Source organism: Chenopodium album, chromosome 17 (assembly GCF_948465745.1).
Source record: "Chenopodium album chromosome 17, dcCheAlbu1.1, whole genome shotgun sequence".
Classification (NCBI taxonomy): domain Eukaryota; kingdom Viridiplantae; phylum Streptophyta; class Magnoliopsida; order Caryophyllales; family Amaranthaceae; genus Chenopodium; species Chenopodium album.
Window position 1 is genome coordinate 13724942 of NC_137850.1, and position 22101 is coordinate 13747042.

The window sequence follows — 22101 nt, forward strand, 5'->3', positions numbered from 1 at the left end:
CAATCAATTGAAGAAATTTTATTGAGATATATCAAGATAGTATTTATGGAATATATTTATGTTGAGATACTTTATGTAAAATAGGATATATTATTTCCTAATCTTTTATCTCTAGGATTTCCACAAGATATAGTTTCTCTAGAGTTAGGACTCGTAGGATCTTTGTATTATATACATGGTGCCTTGCTGCCAAATTCAATACAACATCAAGAATTCATTATTTTACATGGTATCAAGCTAGTACTGTATTTTCTTTTCTCAATAACCATCATCAATGGCGGGTGATGATATTCCACCACCTACGGAGATAAAACCAAATTCCCCTTATTATCTTGGATCCCAAGACCGACCGAGGGACTTTATCATACAAACTTGCTTGAAATCTGAAATTTATGATAGCTTGGCGGCAGACATACAAATCGCTCTCGAAGCCCGACGCAAATTTGAGTTCTTAGATGGCACCATTCTCGCTCCTTCACCACTGTGCACCAAGTCCGATTGGACAGCAATCAATGCTATGCTCATATCATGGATATCGAATACAATTGATCCCGAACTACGATCCTCCTTGACGAAGTTTAGAGACGCAAAGCCTTTTTGGAATCACTTGAAACAGAGGTTCGCTCAAACCAATAGTTCTCGAATCCAAAAACTACGGTCATCAATTGCTAAGTGTGAACAAACAAAGACGATGCCGATTTCAGTTTCTACGGTCAATTACACTCTTTATGGCAAGAATTGGACCATCATGAACCCTTAATCTCTTGTTGTTCTGTCACTGGTTGTACTTGTTGCCGCCTACACGAAGCGCGAAGAGAACAAGCAAAGTTGCATGATTTTTTGATGGGATTGTATCCTGACTTTTATGCATCATTACGAACGCAAATTTTATCTCAAGACCCTCTGCCTAGTCTCGATCGCGCCTATCAGTTAGTAACACAAGAGGAAAGAGTCCGTTCATCTAGAAAAGAAGTCGATCAAAAGCCAATCGAAGCTCTTGGCTTCGCTGCTCGTACAAACGCAGGGAAATGTCATGGTTCTAGAAGGCCTTTTTGTACCAAGTGCAAGAGACCGGGCCACGAAGCCACAACATGTTGGGTTGATTCAATTTGTAGCCATTGTAAGAAGCACGACCATGAATCTAATGGCTGCTATGAAGTCATCGGATACCCAGAAAGGTACTTCGATAATAAGAAATCTGCTGGTCGAGGCCGAGGTCAAGTTCGAGCCAATGCAACCAAGGGTGGCACTCCTCCCACCTTGTCTACTGCTTCAACAGTCTCAGCGTTTGGTCAGATGTTACACCTGAATAATGGAAGGCAATCCCGGGTGTCATTGGTAACACTAATATTCCCGAAAATTGTCTCAATGGTGAGTTTGATATGACATCATGGATTATAGATACCAGGGCAACACACCATGTAACCGGAGAATTATCATGGTTGTTTGATTATCTACTTTCCAAGATGGGCATTTTCGAATCTCATGCTCCATCTTGAGGGGGGTATTGAGATATATCAAGATAGTATTTATGGAATATATTTATGTTGAGATATTTTATGTAAAATAGGATATATTATTTCCTAATCTTTTATTTCTAGGATTTCCACAAGATATAGTTTCTCGTAGAGTTAGGACTCGTAGGATCTTTGTATTATATATATGGTGCCTTGCTGCCAAATTCAATACAACATCAAGAATTCATTATTTTACAAATTTACAAGGAGTGGAAGAACATTACCACGATTTCGGCCCAAATTCGCTAAATTCCAGGCAGTTTCAAAAGATAGCTTAGATTGTATAAGAATAAAGGATAATGATGAAAAATTAGGTTTAGTGTATGAAGTTTTCAAATCTAAAAGCTAAAGAAAGAGTAGAGAGAGAGGGTTCGATTTTGCATTTGGGTATTTGGGGCGGTTCATGAATTTTTTTTATTTTTAAAAATTTCCTTATACACCGCTTTTTTAAGTTGTGGGTTGCCTTGAGTCACGTGCAAGTCATACAATATTTTCGACGCTTTCCCTTGTCAAGAAACTATTGGACACAAAAAAGCATAAAAAAAAAACGGACATTGATTTTTACGTTGACGCCTCATATATAGCATCGAGCCAACAACGTCTAGAAAGTAAAGGATTTGTAGTAGTGGGTGTTTCGGCATTCGGAGCCTAACTCGTGAATAAAGGTTTTGACACTCGCTTTCCAAAACAAAGTATTTGGGGTCCACAAGATAGAAATATATGTCGCAGGACTGGAGGCATATATCCAAATCTAGTGAGAGAGGAGAAAATCGGCAACTCTCACAGCAGTTTTGTCCACAAGATGAAAACACGCGTCTCAGGAGGCACGTGTCTAAATAGGTGCGACTTTGTCATGTCGCTCTTTATGCAGGGGGTGGACGAATACCCTAACTGTCCGGTAATCCAGTAAGCTCACTAACTATCGTATTTGCTTCCAATCGAGAATGTGTTTGTTCACGATGATTCGGCGTGCCAGTCGACTCATAAAGCTAACGCCTAAACTTGAAATGAAGTTCTACCGTTTTCGTTACGGGAGGTAGATCACATTGTTGGGAAGAGGATGCAATTTTACGCAACACCTACGCCATACAATTTTACGCTGTACGATACGCCATACAATTTTACGCTGTACGATATGCCATACAATTTTACATTGTATGATACGCCATTCTTTTTGCTGTGGACGCCAAAAAAAATGAAAAGAACGTGACATTTCTAAAGTCAGTACAATAAAATGACAAACCTGTCTATGGAAGATTTTACGTAAAGCACCACTACGGAACGTTTTAAGACACGCTCACGAAAAATGTCTAAAACGTATGCTTGGGGCAGGCACAAAGCACAGTGTGCATGCAGGATCATGCAAAAAGCTAACAAAAAGAAAATAAACTAAAAAATGCAAAGCAACTTTAAAGGATTTCGATAAATTGCACGCCATTACATCTAATAACGAGCAAAAACCGTTAGAAATTAATCAAAATGGATCGAAATCAACATACTGGTCTTTTAAGTGACCAGTATCCGCACGCAACTCAGTGGGTCATGCTGGCCAAGCGTGCGCATCGTTCTAAGTTGCGCTGGGATGTCATGCGCAATTGGTTGAGTTACGCGCGACATTTAAGTCAGTAAAAAGAAGATCGAAGAGCGCGATTTTCAGTTCGCTCTCTCTCCTCTCTTTCTCTTCGCCATTTTCAATCTTTCTCCCTGTACGAAGCTCAGTTTTTGTTGATTTTTGAAGCGAAAGGAAGTAGATCTCGTTCCCCATTTGCATTTTCCATAAACCAAGGTACATATTTCGCTTATTTTCGTTTGTTTTTTGGTCAAATTAGGGAAGTCCGAATCGAAAAAAATCTTTATTTCAAAATTAGGGGTTTCTAATTCGGTTTATTTTTCATAAAATTGCTTACTCCATGTTGTTATGCTATGTTTTAGGAGTGTTTTACAACAAATTTCATGAAAAATGGTTGAGTATTGAACCTTGTATGAGCATGTCTTCGTTTGAGTGCGTTCTTGGCATTTTTCTTTGATTTTTAGCTCGAATTTGCTGTTTCTTGCTGGCTCATTTGGCTATAGTTGTTGATTATGAAGTGAATTATAATTTTAGGCCTACAGTTACTTTCATAAATCATATTTGAGAATTTTTGAAACCGAAAAAAATGGCGTGAAGTATATGTTTTATCTTGTTTTTTTCCATATTTGAACCTCAACATTGTTTGGTAGATGATAATTATGTTTATATGATTATTATTCATCTAAAAATGGTTGATTCTTTGAGATTTATAGAAATAATCTCTAGAATGCTTTAGTTGAAACTGGTATAGGATGGCTTTGTGGGTGTTATAAGCCCCGCTTTATTGAGTTTAACTGTAGGTATCGTAGTCCCCAAGCGTGGGTGGCATTCGATTTTTGTGTTTTTCCCTCTCGACAGTCGTTATCCTGCCAAAATGGGTTTAGAACAGATATATTAGTTTTTTTTAAGGAAAGTAAACTAATAAAGAATTTTATCGATTATAGTATAAACTCCCCTCCATTCGTCGATGCTAAGGAGGATCTAGGAGGACTAGTACCTGACAAGGGGGTTCGCCCTCGAAAGAGGGTGACGCGTCCTCGTGAGGAGGTTCGGGAGCAACGCGTCGGAACTGATTGACATTGTCATGAGGATGTGGTCTGGGAGGCTCCTCCCAACTGGGATCCTCAGGTCCTTAGGTAGGACCCAGACCATCATGTTTCTATTCGGAGTTAGCGCGGCATAGTGAGTTCTTTCTCACCTTCATTTCATTACTTTTCTCTTTTCCTCTTCTTCTCTCTTTTTTTTTTGAAAATTCATAATCGTATTTTCTTTATATATATATATATATATATATATATTTATATATATATATATATATACTTTTTTTTTCTTTTTAGAACAAGCCTAGCATGCGTCTGTACGCCTCGGGTGTTTTGAGAGGTCGTTTCGTGAGTTTACCCGACATGGTAAAAGAGGTGGTGGAGCTTTCGGTGATTAGCCCCAAGCTGGAGGCTCTTCGGGATTTATCGAGTCAGCCTGCGTTGTCAGCTTTCCTTCGCGGGTTGCTGGAGTTTTGGTGGGATTCCACCAACACTTTCCACTTCCCGTGGGGGGAGATGACAGTTACCCCTTACGAATTCTCTATGATTACGGGTTTTCCTTTCGGAGGTGAGGCCGTAGCTATTGAGAACGTGAAGGGGTCAGACGAGAGACTGTGTGACCTTATGTGGGACTGTCTTGAGGCGGCCCTTCACCTCTATGTGCAGTCTTGTTCTTACTTGGTTCTTGCCGACGAGCTGTCAGCTAACGAGGTTAATCGACAGTGTACTCCTGAGCAGTTGGCTCTGATATACATTGCCCACGTTCTTTCCGTCACTATCCTAAGTGATCGGGGAGAACGTTTTGCCATCGGGTTACTTATTTGCCTCAGTGATTTGGTGCAAGTAGGTAACTTGAGTTGGGTAGAGGTGTTGTATGCCCGTATGCTTACTGCCATGGGCAAAGTGACCCGGGTGATGGATTCCGCGGCAGCTACTGAGGTGCCTCGGATCTCCATTTCATGGCATGGTCGTATCCTTGAGGTACGTGTTTATTTTAACCTTTTAGTTTATTTTTATTACTATTATTTAGCTCTTTTGATCACGTCATGTTTTTTTCTTAGGCTTGGGGGCACTCGTACCTCCCTTTACTAGCCCCCAGGATACTTAGGGAGGCTCGTTTCCCTATCGGCCATTGCTTGGTCACGATAAAGAAGAAGCGAACAACTACAATCGGCGACTTTCACCAGAGGATTCTTTCGACGACTCGTACATCGATAAGTATGATTTTGACAACATACACATTTTTTTATTACATATTTTGAGTAAAGTTCTCATGTGGTTGCGTTTTCATAGATTGATCTCCGTCCTTGGAATTTGATCATTGGGGTCCTTGAGGCCGTCCAAGTAGGTGCAGTTCGCTACCGTTTCAGGGCCTTTTATCAGGGACTTTCCGTGCTTCAGCGAACGGACGCTTGGTTTTTGGGCGATTGAGTCGTCTAGCAGTTTTCGTTCGAGGAGCCTTTGGTTCCTGCGGACCCTTCGATCCGGATGCTGCGTCCGAATTTGCTGTCTACCAAGGATCTAGCTCAGGCGATCCTCGGTTATCCAACGGAGCAGCTGGTGCTGCCGAGTGCTATATATATATTTTAGTACAACTTAATTTTATATAAATAATGTTATTAATTTATGTTTATGTTAATGTTAATATATTTTATTTTGAACAACTTTATTTTAATTAAGGTTATATAAATTATTTATCTAATTATGTTTAAGTTTATATAAATAATTCTATTAATTTAGAAAATAAACAACAATACATATAATAAAAAAAATTATGAGTGTCGTGCCGGACTGTGCCCGGCTGTGCCACGTGCCGTGCCGGTGTGCCGACCCACGGGCCGGCCACCGTGCCGCCCGACGGGCCGGCCACCGTGCCGCCCGCCGTGCCTCGTGCCGTACCCATGTCGATTCCCAGATTTTTGTTCACGGCACGGCCCACAGGTGGGCCGCCGTGCCGGAATCGTGTCGGGCCCGTGTCGCCCGCGTGCTGGCACGGCCCATGCCATCTTTACGTGGCATCCAGGCTAACTCCTTTTTCAGTTTTCATTGCGGTTAGTATTTTTTTGTTTCTTTTTTTTTTTATGTTTTGATTTTTTTTCGGAAGTTTGACTCTTTTTGCTACTCTATGTTTTTTAGCGGGTCGAGCTGGGTGATTGGGTGCCTCCTACGGCAGAGGTCACGTATACCGATGCCTTCGGAACGGTAATTCGTGAGATTCTTTCGGCGACGGAGGATGAGGACATACCGTTTGTACCAAAGACGGTTGAGTCGGTATGTTCATTCCGTACATGTATATTTTCTTTTTTTGTTTTTATATATCATATACATCTTTATGACTGTCCTTGTTTTTTAGATCACGTTCTACGGGAGACCGTGAACGGCATGGTGAGCACTATGCGTGCTCTTCGAGCTGCTTATCGGAGAGCGCTCGTGCCTTTGTCATTCCGTGATCATTGGATGACGCGGTAAGTTTTGATTGTTTTCTTATCAAAGTTATTACGCGTACGCGTATTAATCTTTGTTTTAGGTTTTGCAAGATGTACAACAACATTCTGGAAGCCGTCGAGCACCTTGACTCCCATTTCTTTATTTTTTTCTTATGAAAATGTATACATTATAATTTTTTCATTTTTATACGATTGTGGTATATATGACATTTTTTTGTATATATCGTATTTTGTTTTTTCATTTTCATAAGTGTTAGACAACGAAAAAAAATTCGAGGGAGGGAAAGGGTTCTCGACTTACCCCCCTCGAAAAGATAACGAAAGAAAAGGAAATAAAAATTAAAATAAAACAAAACAAGGGGAAAATAAAAAGAACTCAAAGTAAAATAAAAAAAATAAATAATAAAGAAAAGTTAAAAAGGGAAAAAAAGGAAAAATTTAAAAAAAAAAAAACAAAACAAAACAAAAAGGAAAATAAATAAAAAGAAAGGAAATAACAATAAAAAGCCAAGCGTGTGGATTAGTCATAAGATTTTGTTGCTATTCCGTTATTTGGTACTTTGAAATAAGGAAATAACCCAAAAACCATGTCGCGATAGAATAGGTCTCGCGCAACGGCATGGGTTGCGCGCGACTTATGCGCACATGTAGATCGGTTGCGCGCGGCTGGCGCGCACAACTCATGAGATGCGCGCGCCACCTGCGGGTGAACTTTCCTTTGGGCGAAAATTGCCGAAAATTTGTGTCGTTTGGGTCTATCTAAACGTGGTTTCGTATAGGCTTTTGATCATCTCACATCCATTCGTTTAATTAGAAAGTAAAACAAATTGCTCTCTTTTTTCTTGTTCTCTCTCTTTTCTTTTGAACAATGGTGAAAACTTTTGAGCAACGCTTAAAACAATGGGTCCTTCCCTTTCTAATGAGGACAAATTAGCTTTTAAAATATACCATCTTGACCCCCTATTAAGTTATATGCAACTCAATATAAATTTTGATTTTCTCCGTGCCGCGGTTAATCATTGGAACTCGAACCATCATATTTTTCTTTTAAAGGGTATGAAATCGTCCCATTACCTGTTGAGTTTGAGGCTCTACTAGGTTTCCCTGCAAATACTCTCCCTGTGACGTATGCCCTTACCTTGTCAAATTCGAAACCTGCATTTCAACGATTATTTAGCTTAAATGACAATGATATGGACAAAACTGAGATAGAAGAAGATGTGAATTTAATTTAATTTATTGAACACTTCGTCGCCCCTCGTGACAACTTGACTAAACAACGATTTTAAATTCGTGCTTTGTGTTTTTGTCTTGTTGTTAGTTGTTTACTTAGGACAGGCAAAGAGTATGGGGATTATTCAATGGTGTCCATAGTGGAGCAAATAGAGGGATGTCATTGAACCGCTCCATTTGCTTTTGCGAAAACCGTACTTTGCTTAAACCGTCTTAGAGGAGATCCAAATGAGAATGGTTTCATGGGAAGTCCACTCCTCTTACATATACGGTTTTTCTTCGTCGTAAATCAGCGCAACTCCGAAAGTTGTGCTGGCCTGACCAGCGCAATATTCCCGGATGCGCGCGGATGGCACGCACGACGGTTTGTCTTGTGCGCGCCACCTGCTGTCGTGATGCCGCAAGCTAATTTTTTGTGTTGTTTTCTTTTTTTTAGATTTGGCTCATGGAGTGCTTGCGAATTGTTGATTAGCCACAAAATCTTGAGGCTAATGGAGTGAGGAAATTCCCTGGTCGTCATATTCTTTACAAGCATAAGAATAAAAAAGAATGGACGTCCTTTTTTTTGTCACGAGGTTCCCAACATACGCTTTGTGATTCCTTGGTGGAACATAAGTAGTATGATTGGGAGTAGTTTTAATTGTCCCTATATTAGGCGTTTAGGCCTTTCTTGTACTACTTATATTTTTCCTTGCAGGGTAATGAGACAGTACGGGATGAAACAAATTGTTTCCCCACAGGATTGTGATACTCCCAAGGATGTGAATTTTAGGGCCGAAAGGATCCCTCATTGGATGGAATATTTGTCTAGTCTTCCCAAGTGGGTGGTACAAAATCCCACGGCGAGCATAACGTTATTTTCATTTTACAAGGCTTGGATGAATGCGGCCGACAACAGAGAATTAAACAAGGCTCGTTAACAAAATCAAGCCGCCTTGGCGCAATCCACCCAAACCTTCGATGCAATCGGCCACCACTACTCCTCCTAGTGGCCAAAACAAAGGAGTGAGAAGAAAACTAGATTTCTCCACATCACCTAAGGCTTGTCTAAGAGAACCCAAAAGGAAGGTTGCTCCTAAACCCGCACAATAAGGCATAAAGATTAAGGAAACTTCATCAAATCCCCGTTAGAAAGCTCTGTAAAATGCTAAAGACAATGAAAAAGAGTTGAAAGGGCCCCTATACTTAAATTGAAGAACAATATTCGGATTAAAAAGAAGGGAGAAGAGGAAAGCTTTAAGGTTGCCAAAAATAATGCAATGGAAACTACTCCTCCTTCAACTATGACGATTAAGAACATAGTAAAACCTTAGGGTGTTACACAATATTAGTAGCTTAATTTTTTTGAATAAAGTGTAATCACTACTAGGTTTTTTTCGAATTATTTATTATCTAGTTCTACGATGTCCTTTTGAAAAATATTTTGTTTGGAATAAAAAAAAGCGCTTTTTTTTTATTTACGTGACTGAATCAAAAAGATTTCCTACGTATTTGTATTACGAAATCAGGTCTTGCGTAGTGCTTTGCAAAAAGGTTTAATTGTATTTTTATTACTTTTTTTTAATCCTACTTGTAGAAATTAAATGCAAAATTAATCAAACTTTGTTTAATAATTTAAATCAAAGTTTAATTTTGTTGTTTTTCGAGTATACGTAATGTGGGAAACACCCTTATTCTATCGCTAATAAAAATCGAAATTTTATTTGAGCGTAAAAATTCTGGTTCGCAGTTCGTCATCAGGTGGCGTGCGTAACTTATAGGGTTGCGCGTGCCTAGCACGCACAACTTATAGGGTTGCACTTGCCTGTCGTGTGTAGCACATTGCGCATGGCACCTGTGCTACGACCGTTTAAATTGTTTTTTTGAAAAAATCATTATTATTACCCCCCCAAGTTTGAAGAATTTTTCGTGATGTTCGAAAAAATCTAAACAGTTTGAATGGTTTATATTTTTTTTATTACCCTCCCAAGTGTTGTCAGTTTTATCGTGTGATTCGGTAAAGTTCATAACACTTAGAATCTTTTATTTGAATGCTAAGAGACATGATTGTGAATTATGAATGAACGAGTTTATCCGGATTTTTTTATATGTAATATTTTTTATGTCGGTCAATGTTTATTAGTTAACGGATTTCATCGCCACCAATATCCATTAATCGAACGGCTCCTCCTGATAGAATTTCAATTACACAGTATGGTCCAATCCAATTAGGTTTGAATTTTCCTCTTGGATCAGTTGGTGGACCCCTAACCTCTTTTAATACAAAGTCACCTTCCTTAATGTTACGTGGTTGTACCCGTTTGTTAAAGTGTCGCACAATGCGTCGTTAGTAGACTTGTACATGATGCAAAGCTTTTAATCGTCGTTCATCTAGGAATAAAAGCTCTTCATACCTGGCTCGTACCCATTTGGCTTCCGGTAGCTTACTTTTGAGTACGATGCATAGGGATGGTATTTCTAGTTCAACTGATTGAACTGTGTCCATGCCGAAAACTAAGGAGTATGGAGTTACTCCTATTGATGTTCGTATGGATGTTCAATAGCCCCATAGAGCGAAGTGTAGTTTGTTCGGCCAGTCTTTGTAATTTTCCGCCATTTTCTTAATGATGACTATTATATTTTTATTTGTCGATTCTACCGCTCCTTTCATTTGGGGTCTATATGGAGACGAATGATGATGTTTCACTTTATAACGAGCTAAGAGGGTCTCCACCTCCGCTTTGAATTGAGATCCCTGGTCACTAATTAGTTCATGTGGAACTCCATATCTACAAAATATGTTTCATCTAGAAACTTTGCGACATGTTAAGAAGTGATGTTAACGTAAGAAGCGGCCTCGATACACTTGGTAAAGTAGTCGATGGCTACTAATACGTACTCGTGTCCTCCTGCTCCTGTTGGAGAGATTTTACCAATTATGTCAATTCCCCGAGTTTAAAAAGGCCAAGGGGAAGTGAGATTATATAGTTCGGATGGTGGAAGATGTTGTAAATTAGCGAACATTTGGCACTCTGGATATTTCTTGACATATTGAATGCAATCATGTTCCATTAAGGACCAAAAGTACCCTTGTCGTGAGATTATTTTACCAAGCATTTTCCATTCATGTAAGGTCTACAAACGCCTTTGTGAGTATTCTCCATAAGGCATGCGGATTCGAGTTGGTCTATACATAATAAGCTTTAACTATTAAGTCCCTTTTTGCATAATTGACCATTAACTAATCCATATTGGGTTGCGAGCGTTCTCAAAGCTCGTTGGTCTTTTGGTGAAGTATTTGTAGGATATGTGCCATGGGTAATATATTGGAGGATATGATCATACCAAGCATTTTCTCCTTCAATGTCATTTATTTCCTCTATTGCGTTGGAATAAGCTAGTTCGTCTCTTCTATCAACGCATAATGGCATCATATTTAAGTGATTCAGAATGTTGATCATTGAGGCTAGTTTTGCAAGTGCATCGGCAAATTGATTGTCATCCCTTAGGAGGTATTTAGAGTCAATATAATCAAAGTGCTCGATGAGTGGCTCTAGGTTTGCTTAGTATAATATCATTGTGGAGTTTATGATTTTCCATTTTTTTAAATTATATGATTTATCATCAAGTTGGAATCTTCATATACCTCTAATTTTTGCACACCTATGCTAGCTGCTACTTCTAATCAAGTAATGCACGCTTCACATTCCGCGGCATTATTAGTAGCCTCAATGTCTAGTTTGGCAGAGATTGGAGTATGTGCTCCCTCTAGACTTATGAGTAAGACTCCTACACCACATCCTTTTTGATTGGATGCACCTTTGAAGTACATTACCTATTTGTCATCTTGTGTCATGAGAATCTCTTCATCCGAAAGATGAGTAGACTTTTTTGAATAGGGTGTTGAGCCAGAAAATCGGATATTACTTTCCCTTTTATTGATTTTTTGGGAATATATTTCAATTCAAATTCGGCCAACATTACCAACCATTAGGATATTCTTCCTTGTATGGGTGGTTGTTTAAACAAATACTTTTTCAAATTATGTTGTGAAATCACATGAGTGGTGTGGGAAAGCATGTAATGTCGCAATTTTTTAGCTGCCCACACTAATACTAAGCTTAAGGTGCCATACTTTGTTTCGTATTGAATGAATTTTTCGCTTATATAGTATACTGCACGTTCTACTTTTTCTACCTCTTGCGCTAACATGGCTCCTGTGGCTGTATCTGTAACGGTGATGTATAGTCTAAGAGGTAGTTTGGGTACTGGTGGTGCTAAAACTGGCGGACTTTTGAGATAGTCTTTTACTTTCTCAAAGGCCTCTTGGCATTAATCGTCCCATTCATGTTTTTCTTCTATTTTTAGTTTTTTGAATATTGGCTTGCAAGTCATTGTCAATTCATTAATGAATCGACTAATGTTCTGTAACTTGCCAAGGAACCCCCTAATTTATTTTTCTGTTTGAGGGGGAGGCATATCAATAATTGCCTTTATTTTAGAAGGATCAATCTTAATGCCACGTGTACTTACTACGTATTCGAGTAACTTGCCGGAAGTTACTCCGAAGACGCATTTTTATGGGTCCAATCTCATGTTATATTCTTTTATGCGAGTGAAGAATTTGCATAAAACTTTTATGTGTCCCATTCTATCTTTGGACTTCACGATCATGTCATCCACATATACCTCTATTTCTTTATGAATCATATAATGCAAGACAATCGTAGCCGTTCTTTGGTACGTAGCTCCTGCATTTTTTAAGCCAAATGGCATGACTGTATAGCAATACGTTCCCCAAGGGGTGTAGTAATAAAGCATGTATTTTCTTCGTCTTCTTTTGCCATTAGAATATGGTTATAACTTGCGTATCCATCCATAAAGGATAACATCGTATGTTCAGCCGTGTTATTTACCAATATGTCAATATGAGGTAGAGGAAAATTGTCTTAAGGACTAGCCTTGTTAAGGTCCCTAAAGTCGACACACATGCAAACTCGTCCATCCTTTTTAGAGACTAGAACGATGTTCGCTACCCATTCTGGGTAATTACATATGCGAATGAAACCTACGTCTAACTATTTTTGAACTTCTTTTATTTTCAAAGCGACATCAGGTTTCATTCATCGAAGTTTTGTTTTAATGGTTTAAAGGTAGGGTTCAAGGGAATGGAATGTTCCGTGATTTCCCTATCTATTCCAGGCATGTCCTTGTATGACCAAGCAAACACGTCTTCGAATTCTTTAAGCGTCGATATGAGAATCGATCGCTCTTCCGGATTTAAAGTTAAACCAATTTTGACTTCTTTCTTGTTTTCACTAGTTCCTATATTGACTGTTTTGGTCTCTTCAATTACAGGATTCTTTTGTTCTCGTTCATTCATTAATTCAACCAGTTTGTTAATGTTATCATCTTACTTAGATTGATTATTATACCATTCAAAGATTCAAGAGAAGGCATATACTCGAAAATAGAGCTCTTGTTATGCAAATCAAAAGAAAGTACATCGAGAGAAGAATCCTTTTTGGGATCTTCGTCCTTAGAACTAAAAAATAAAGACTTAGTAATGGCCACAAGGCCTAAATTTTCAGCTTCCTTAAAACCTAAACTAGACTCATCGTCGGATTCTTCGAGCATCTCCCCTTCGCCTGTGGTGATCTCCAGCTTATCACCTTTATGGTTAATCCACTTGAAAGTCTTCCTCTATCCATGCTCGAATGTTTCGTTGGAAGGGGGTGATCAATGAGGTTGGGTCGAAAGCTTCATCTTGGATGGCATTTTGATTAGTTATTGTAGCAACATGGTTTTGCTCTAATCCAAATAGCAAGTTAAATGCTTGCCTGTCATAACACCCTAGAGTTGGGTGTTTTGACTGAACGATTTCGAAATCGTCATTCAAGAAGTAGCAATCGTGGAATTTCTCGAATCCAGGCTTCTTGATACCTTCTAGAACTAGTGGTTTTGGAAAGTCATAGCATGGGTAATCTTCTCCCTCCTTAACGAATTGTCCGTTGAGAGTTCGATTATAAGATGGGAGTAAGGAGATTATCCCTTTCTTGTTATTGTCTCTACATACTTTGATCTTAGCATTGTGAGACTTGAGTTCCACTTTGGTTGGTTTATATCCTAATCCAAAGGAAATGCTTTTCTTTGGGATAGGAAGTAAGAGAGATTTCTTCATCCCTATTCCTAATGGCATCCCAGGAAAGTAACTACTCTAAAATAAGATGTTTGTTTACTATTGGGGTGGAATATGGATCAAGCTTGAATGGTTCTTCAAGGATTTCCTCCATTTCTAGTGTGCGAATTGCCTCTGCGGCGAATCCCCAGATGTCCTCCTCATCATTATCATGGTTTATTTCTAAAAGGGATTGATCGTTTATTGCGATTTTGAGAGGAGAAGCATGTATAGTCATTGGAAGACCTTTATAGTTCAACCTAATCATTTAGTGGAGCGAAGATGGTATCAATCCAAGCTCATGTATCTAAGGACGTCCGAGAAGGAGGTTAAATGTAGGTTTAATGTCCATGACATGGAATTTAACCATCTTTTGTATTGGGCCTGTGGTAATTGGTAGCTTAATAGTTCCACACACCGATCTCCTTGAATTATCGTAGGCCCTAATTCTCTGTGTTGTTTAATGAAAATCTTTTTCTGGATTAAGGCCTAAATATTTCGCAATACGTAATGGGCATACGTTCACGGCAGACCCATTGTCAACTAGAGTAAGAGGGATGTTGTGTCCCTTGCACCTCACAGTTAGATACAATGCATTGTTGTGGATAGTGTCTTTAGAAGGCAAATCATCACTAGTAAAGATGATTGATTTGTCGGATTTTTCGCTAGTAAGCAAGCTAACGAGATCCTGTGTAGTTGTGTTCGTACTTACAGACAAAGCAGTTAGAGCATTCATAAGGGAATTCATATGATCTTTAGAAGTACTTAGGAGTTGTGCTTGATGCCATTGTTTTTTTTTTTTTTTTTGAAGATTGCTAGATGCCATTGTTCATCTAAGGAGAGATTTGATAAATCTTGTGATTTCCCTAAGAAATGATCCCAATCAAGCGCTCCGCTTGTTTCGTTTTGGAGACAAGGTGTAGGTGGGACGGTGACATACTTAAGACATGGCATACTTAAGACATATAAGTCATGGAATCGTCGTCCCATAACCCACACACTTCATTAGTTGCTCCTATGAGTGTTGTGGCTAGAGGCTTCCCTATAGGAGTGACATAATCTAAAGGATTGAATGTATCACTTCTCATATGGTCCTCATCAATGTGAAATATCCCCAATGGGGAAATATTATTATTGGGCATGGGAATTTTCCCATCGTCTACTAAATCTTAAATTTTGTGTTTTAGGACAAAACAACGTTCAATATCATGTCCAGCACCTCGATGATAAGCACAATAGGCATTGTCGTCCCATTAAGAGTTCCTCTTTTCCGGGGAGGGGATTGGTGTTGGCCCTGTTGGTGTGAGTAATCCTTTTTCAGTTAGTTTTTCCAGTAATTCTTTATAACTCACGAGAAATTGTGTAAATTTTCTTTCTCTTGACCACCTTTTTTCGAGGATCATTATATTGCATTGTGTTATTATATTGCTTGAAAGTTGTAAATACATCAATAGAGGATGAAGTGATATCATTCCCCTTCTTGTAGTTATTCTTAGGTTGATGATGATGAGGCTTGTTTGCTTTTTCTTTAGCAAGATCATCTTCAATCCTAGTAGCCAAAGAATAGACCTTTTGAAAAGTGTCTAGACCAAGGTAGAGTAGATGTTTGTTGTACTTTTCATGACAATTGTCAATAAATTTTTATACCAATTCGAGTTCTGGTGGCCTTTGATAAAGATGGGCCACCTTTTCTCTCCATCTACCATAGAAAGCAAAGAAACCTTCGTCGTCACCTTACTTTAGCATTTTAAGTTCACGTAAAGTTGATTTAAACTCTACGTTAGTTTCATATTGGGTGATGAAAGCCGAGACTACATCTTCCCATCTGGTTTTGAATTTGGCTTCTAGCCCATAATACCACTCTCTCGCGACTGGGTCTAGAGATAAAGGAAATGTCAAAGCATAAAGCTTAGGATAAACTCCCTTTAAAGCCATGGTGCCAGTAAAACTCGTTAGATGATTTTTTAGATTATTGGTCACCTTGAATATTGGTAAGTCCGTAGCTACGAACTTTTCTGGTAAATTGAGTCATGTAGGAGGAGCAAACTTTTCTGCGTAAAAGCATTTATTCCCCATCATAGAACGAAGAACAAGCTTCTCTAACGACTTCTCTCGTATGGATAATTCATCCATATTTTGTTGCAAAGCCAAAGCTTCGGCATTTTTCCTCTCAGCTTTTTCGAGTTTCTAGATTCTTCTCTCTTCGGCCTCTTGAGCCTTTTCCTCTCTTAAGCGAACAATATCTTCTTGGAGTTGCCCTATGGCTGACATCGTTGTTGGATTAGAGTAAGTTGTCGAAGGGAAATGGTTTGAAAGGGGTGAATTGTTTGATGGTAAACGTAGAATGCGAGCGCCTGGGAAGTACGAAGAGTTAAAAAAATCGATACGCTTGTTTTGAAAAGAAAAAAAAAGAGTGTAAAATACATTCGAAAGGATAACATCAAGTCTTAACAATTCATTAATAATGATATTGTTTGTACGACCCCATTATTCTCGAAGAATCAAAATGGCTTTGTAACAGGAGGCGCGCGCAAGAAACTAGGTTGCGCGCAGATGGCGCGCGTAGCCCTAGCTAGTACTTGAGCTGGGTGTGGTCGCGCAACTCAGTGAGTTGCGCGCGCCACCTGCTCGTGCGTTTTTTTTTTCGAGCAATTTGTTTGCTTTCTCTTTTTTTTTTTTTTGCATATATTTTTTTAACAATTTTTTTTTATATTTTCTTTTCGTGATATCCTTCAAATGTGACTCAAAATTACGAAGGGACAACTTCGCAATTGGGAACCTAAACCAAAACTAAAAGTTATCCTAAACACGTCACAAATAGTGATATAATCATGTAAGCATACAATAAGTCGTTGATCCGCATAATGCCTTTCTAAGGTCGAAGCTTGGGTGTCCAAAGGTACCATATCTTAAGAAACGATGCACAAATCAATCACTCAACGTGTTGACTCATGACATAGTCCTCCCAACATTTTGTTGGCGATATGAGTGGGATGATTGTTATTGATTTTGGGATAGAAGCTTAGTGTTGGCGACCCCTAGTCAATGAGCCAATCCCCAAGGGTTAAGTGTGCTATGATTGTGCATGATGTAATGTTGCTTGTTTGGTTTTTACTTTTGTTAAAAAAGAAGATATTATGCATTCAAGTCTCGCTCTCTAACTAGAGATTATCCAAGCTAGTTCCCGTTACATCCCATAGGCAACCTAGTGTTGGAAACCTTGGACCATAACTAAAAACTAATCTTGTAACCTCTAAGTCCCCAGTGGAGTCGCCACTGTAAGGAGGCTGTGCCTATCATAGGGGATCCTTCTCCTATGCCCATAGCCCTTTAAAAGCCTAGGATTTTACACTTTTGAAGGTGTATTAGGATTTGAATTCCTGGCTGTTTGGGGGACCTTGAATTAGAATTGATCTTATCATCACGCTTTTTTGTAAGAAACTAGTAAGGAGTCGCCAATGAGTTTTGGGAAAACTCATAAACCTCATTCATTCCTTTCTCCTAAGTAGAGTTCAAGGGATATTTAGCACGAATCATAAGTTTACTCATGCCCAAATTGGTCTGATCTACTTGTACCAGAAATTAATTATTCCAATTCTAATCTTTGATTAATGCAAGAACACTATGTGAAATAATTAATTAAGAGTTTTTAAAGTAATCAAATAACAGTAATTAATTAATTTTGAGTTATTTAAACAATAAAAAGAAAGGTGATTTATATAAGTGCTTAGGAAACTAACCACTTTTCTTTGCTGGATCTTCGTTTAGAACACTTATGGACTCCTTCTTGTTCGGGAACCTCCACCGTAGGGGGAAGTAATGAGAGGAGTAAGTGTTTAGGATAAGAGGGTTGATAGTACACAAGTTTACAAAGTTTCTGCCAGTGTTTCGGTTAATTTATGTCTGTTTAAGCTTCGGACTAAGCCCCCTATTTATAGGGAATGAGGGCGTTTAGGGTTTTGAGCATTCTGCCGCAGCAGGTGGCACACACATCTTTAAGGGTCTCGGGCGCCAGCTGCACGCAAGTGATTGAGATACGCTGCCAGGGGCAGTGCAACTAATTTTCATGCGTGCGGTATTATGGTAAGATTTGATTTAGTATTTTCACAAAATTCTGAATCTTCCATGAGCGCATCACTGGAGGCTGCGCTGGGTTACAAGCGCAACCTTGTGGGTTGCGCACCCTAGACCAGCGCGACTCGTTGAGATGCGCGCAGATTTTCTTGCAGCAGCTTTAGTTTTTAACCTAGGCGCCCCTAAGTCCGTCAAAGTTAGGTTTTAAATTCGAAGCCTAATTATTGATAGGGCTTAGTTAGTGGGTCTTTAGTTCATTTCGTTTTGGGTTAGGCTAGTTGTTTTGTATTATTATGACTTAGTCAGTAGTCCATAAGTATTCTTCACGTTGGTCCAACACAAAGATGGTTTTATTTATCGTCATAACACTTTCAGTCGGGACAGGAGGCCAAAAGTACATGTCTACACCTATTAATTTCTATAAAAAAAAATAATTTATTAACTAATTTAAATTATCTTATTCAATGTTCGATAACTCTAAAAGTCCAAACCCATAATGGTTATTTTTTTAATTCGCCATTGCTTTTATTTATTTAATCATAGCTATGAAGTCCATAATAGTAACCTATATTATATGAGTAATATCAATTAATCTCATTGAAATTGTAATTTTATTTTTAGAATGAAAAGAAAAAATACATGTAATATAACAAGTTTCTTTTGTCCTAAAATTCATCCTCCTCCTCCACAAAATCCTCCTCCACCACAAAATCATCTTTCACAAAATCCATCTTTTGGATCAATGACGGTGACCCAGCACCCATAAAATCCTAGATCCGGCACTGCATATATCAATATCTTGACCATGTACTTAAAAGAAAATGAACATATATTTATATTAAAGTGAACTAAAAATTTAATTCGTATAAACACTTATCAATATCTTGATTATGTATCTACATGAGCACAAGACATTGATAAAGAAAATCAAATTTATTATAAGTTGTATTGTATTCAAATAAGCGGTTTAATTTTATTAAATTTGAACATGTTACATATATACTTCTATATGATATGAAAAATAATACATTAAAAATTACAAAAAATGAAACAATATATACGTAAAAATGAACATAAAAAGTATAAAAACTCACATGATCAACATAATGTGTAAATGAGCATCTACCCATATATATATGAACATATATTAGAATGGAAATGAACATGACATGAAAATTAATGAGCATTATTATTAAAAATATATGGGGTTAAATATTTAAAGCTCCCTACTTATTTTTAGTCTATATGTTGTTGCTTACATAAAAAAAAATATATATAGTATTAGTTGTGGCATACAAGCTATGTACTACATCTAAGTTATTTACTACTCCATACTATACATAACAATTTTATATTATAATGTAAGTTATTTTATTTTTTTTTTAAAATCATTCTACAAAACCATAGAACAATTGAGGTATCATCACCAAGCCACTAATACAATGGTAGCCATAATCGAAAAAAAAAGAAAAAAGAAAAAAGAAAAAAGAGGAGGATAGGAGATAAGCTGTCAAGTTGATGAGCCCTGACAATTATTATGGCAGCGTGGATAAATGTGTAGTAGGGTAGTGGGGATTATACGGATATATGGTACTGTTTAAGTGGGGGTGTAGGGAGTAATGCATGGTATAGAGTGTAGGGATAAATAATTATCCAAATAGCATGCAGAAGTCAACTGAAGCAGCCTATTCCATGTGGCAAGCCCATGTGACCAAAGAGCCCATTATCCATCTCTTACTGTAACACCCCCACATCTCCCTCTACGAAAATACCAGTATAATACGTATAATCATACCGTAGAGATAGACTTAGGAGTATTACCGTCGCGTGATTACGCAAGACTACTCAAAATACTTAACACAATAACAAAACTTGCAGCGAAAAACTCAACTTTCTTTTATTAATACTTGTAAAAATAGTAACATTGTTATGAGTACTCAAAATAAAGACAAAACCAACATTCCTAAACTAAGTAAAGCAAATCCCGAGACACCCATATACTCTTTCATGACTCCACCTGAAAATAGTCAACACTGCTTACCATTACGGTAAACAGGGCGAACCAAAAAAATAGGAAATACAGATTATCAAAATATGCTAAGTACGATAAGTGCAAGATAATGAAAACTCAATTTATTAGCAAACATGCTTTTAAAACCAATTCCAATAATTAAATAAATTCCAAAACTCATGATTCAAAAGCAATTCTCAAATGTAATTCCAATAACTCAATAATAGTGATTAATAAAATCAAATCTTTTCAAAAATCCAATTTTCTCTCTAAGTGTGCACACCCCCCAAGCTAGTCTTCTGCTATTTCAAGGCTATTTTTGAGGAAAGAGTAGGTCATACAAAGTCTATAATCTTCAATGAATATGCATATTGGGATTAATATAATAATCATGCTTGTAAAGTTTTTATAAATAATTCAATAATTCTCATGAAATTTCTCTTTGAATAAAATCAACCTTTATAATAGAATAACTCAAAAACTCCTTTTGTATTTAATTTAATAAGCTTTTAAAATAAAACCTTTTTAAAGCCTCTTTAAAACAATCCAACATACTTTTTAAAATCAAATCCTTTAAACATAATAAATAATTTCAAACCATTCAAAACATGATATTAAAATCAATTCTTCAAAAATAAATTTATTAAAACAAATATTAAAATCAATTCCTCCAACCATATTTTATTTCATAAATGATAATTCTAATCAATTTAATTCAATTACCAATAAACTCATATAAAACATACTATTCAACCCAATCACTTTCGAAGGTATCTAGCCACCTAAACGTATCTTAATTCCGAATATCAATCAACACTTCGCACTTTCAAAGTTCAATCATGAATACACCTTACAATTAACATAACCATAAGGTTATCATAACATCTTTAGACATAAACCCAAATCTAATGTGCATGGACTATAAAACTCTTTTTAAAAATTATACTTTAATATAAAATGATAGTTTTGAAATAATTATTTATATTTTAGAAAACTAACCATGAAGAAAATAAAGGAATAGGATTAAAGAGAATTGAATTTGCGTTGCGAAGAACTTGCAGAGGTCATAACTCCTTTGATATAACTCCGAATTGGGTGTTTCAATCCTATCCTCAAGGATTTTTTGAGAGGAACAATTTACCGTGAAATAGCAAGACCCCAAAACTGACCAGAAGTGCCTGAAAATTGGCTCCAAAGGCATACGGACTGATTTTCTTTTAGAAAAGAGGAGAAGAAAAGTAGGAAAAGGTTGAGGGAAAAGAAGAATAAGAGAGAAGAAGATAAATGCCTTTTTTGTGTGAAGAATATGAGAGGTATGAGGGGGTATTTACAGGATAGCTCATGCAAGAATTATGATAGGAGAATGTCAGAAGAATTATGGCAAATTGGTTTGAGGAAATTACTTAGAGAGCAGAGTTTAAAAATTAAGGAAGGTTTAATATATGGTGACTAAGAAATAATTAATTATGAAAAGTGCGTTGTCATGAAAAATAATATGCCAAATGGCTTTGCTTAGGGAATAATCAATAATGATTTAAGGTAGGGAAATAAGATGATCAAATATTTAGGAGATAGAAAATAAGAATTAAGGAAAATAATAGAATTGAAGAAGATAATTAAAATGCAAAAATTACCAAAATAATTTTTCTCATAATACTATTTGGTTGCCAAAAATTTGAGCTTTCCTAAGCTCATATTTTCAGACCTCCCTTTAAATATTTAGGCAATTATTTTGCTAGTTTTTAAGGAATACAAATGATTGTGTTTAATAATATATTTTGTATAAAGTAATTAATTAAGAAAATACCAATTATTCACTAAATAAATTCACTAAGAAAATCAGATTTTCTACAATTAGAAAATCCAAAAATTATAGTTTAATATCTAGGAAATTCGGACCTCTTAATGAAATAATTAAAATATTATTTTGGTTTAATTGAGATATCCGATATATATATATATATATATATATATATATATATATATATATATATATATATATATATATATATATATATATATATAATCCGGTTTTTATTAAATAATAAACGG

At 37.1% G+C, this 22101-nt stretch overlaps 1 protein-coding gene across 1 annotated transcript; it reads left to right on the forward strand.

Annotated features, from left to right (window-relative positions):
• The first annotated feature begins 274 nt into the window (after window positions 1-274).
• Window positions 275-760, forward strand: LOC145588687 (uncharacterized). Its single transcript, XM_081645301.1, has one exon. It carries the CDS (start codon window positions 275-277, stop codon window positions 758-760), a length of 486 nt encoding a protein of 161 aa, XP_081501427.1.
• The last annotated feature ends 21341 nt before the right edge of the window (window positions 761-22101 follow it).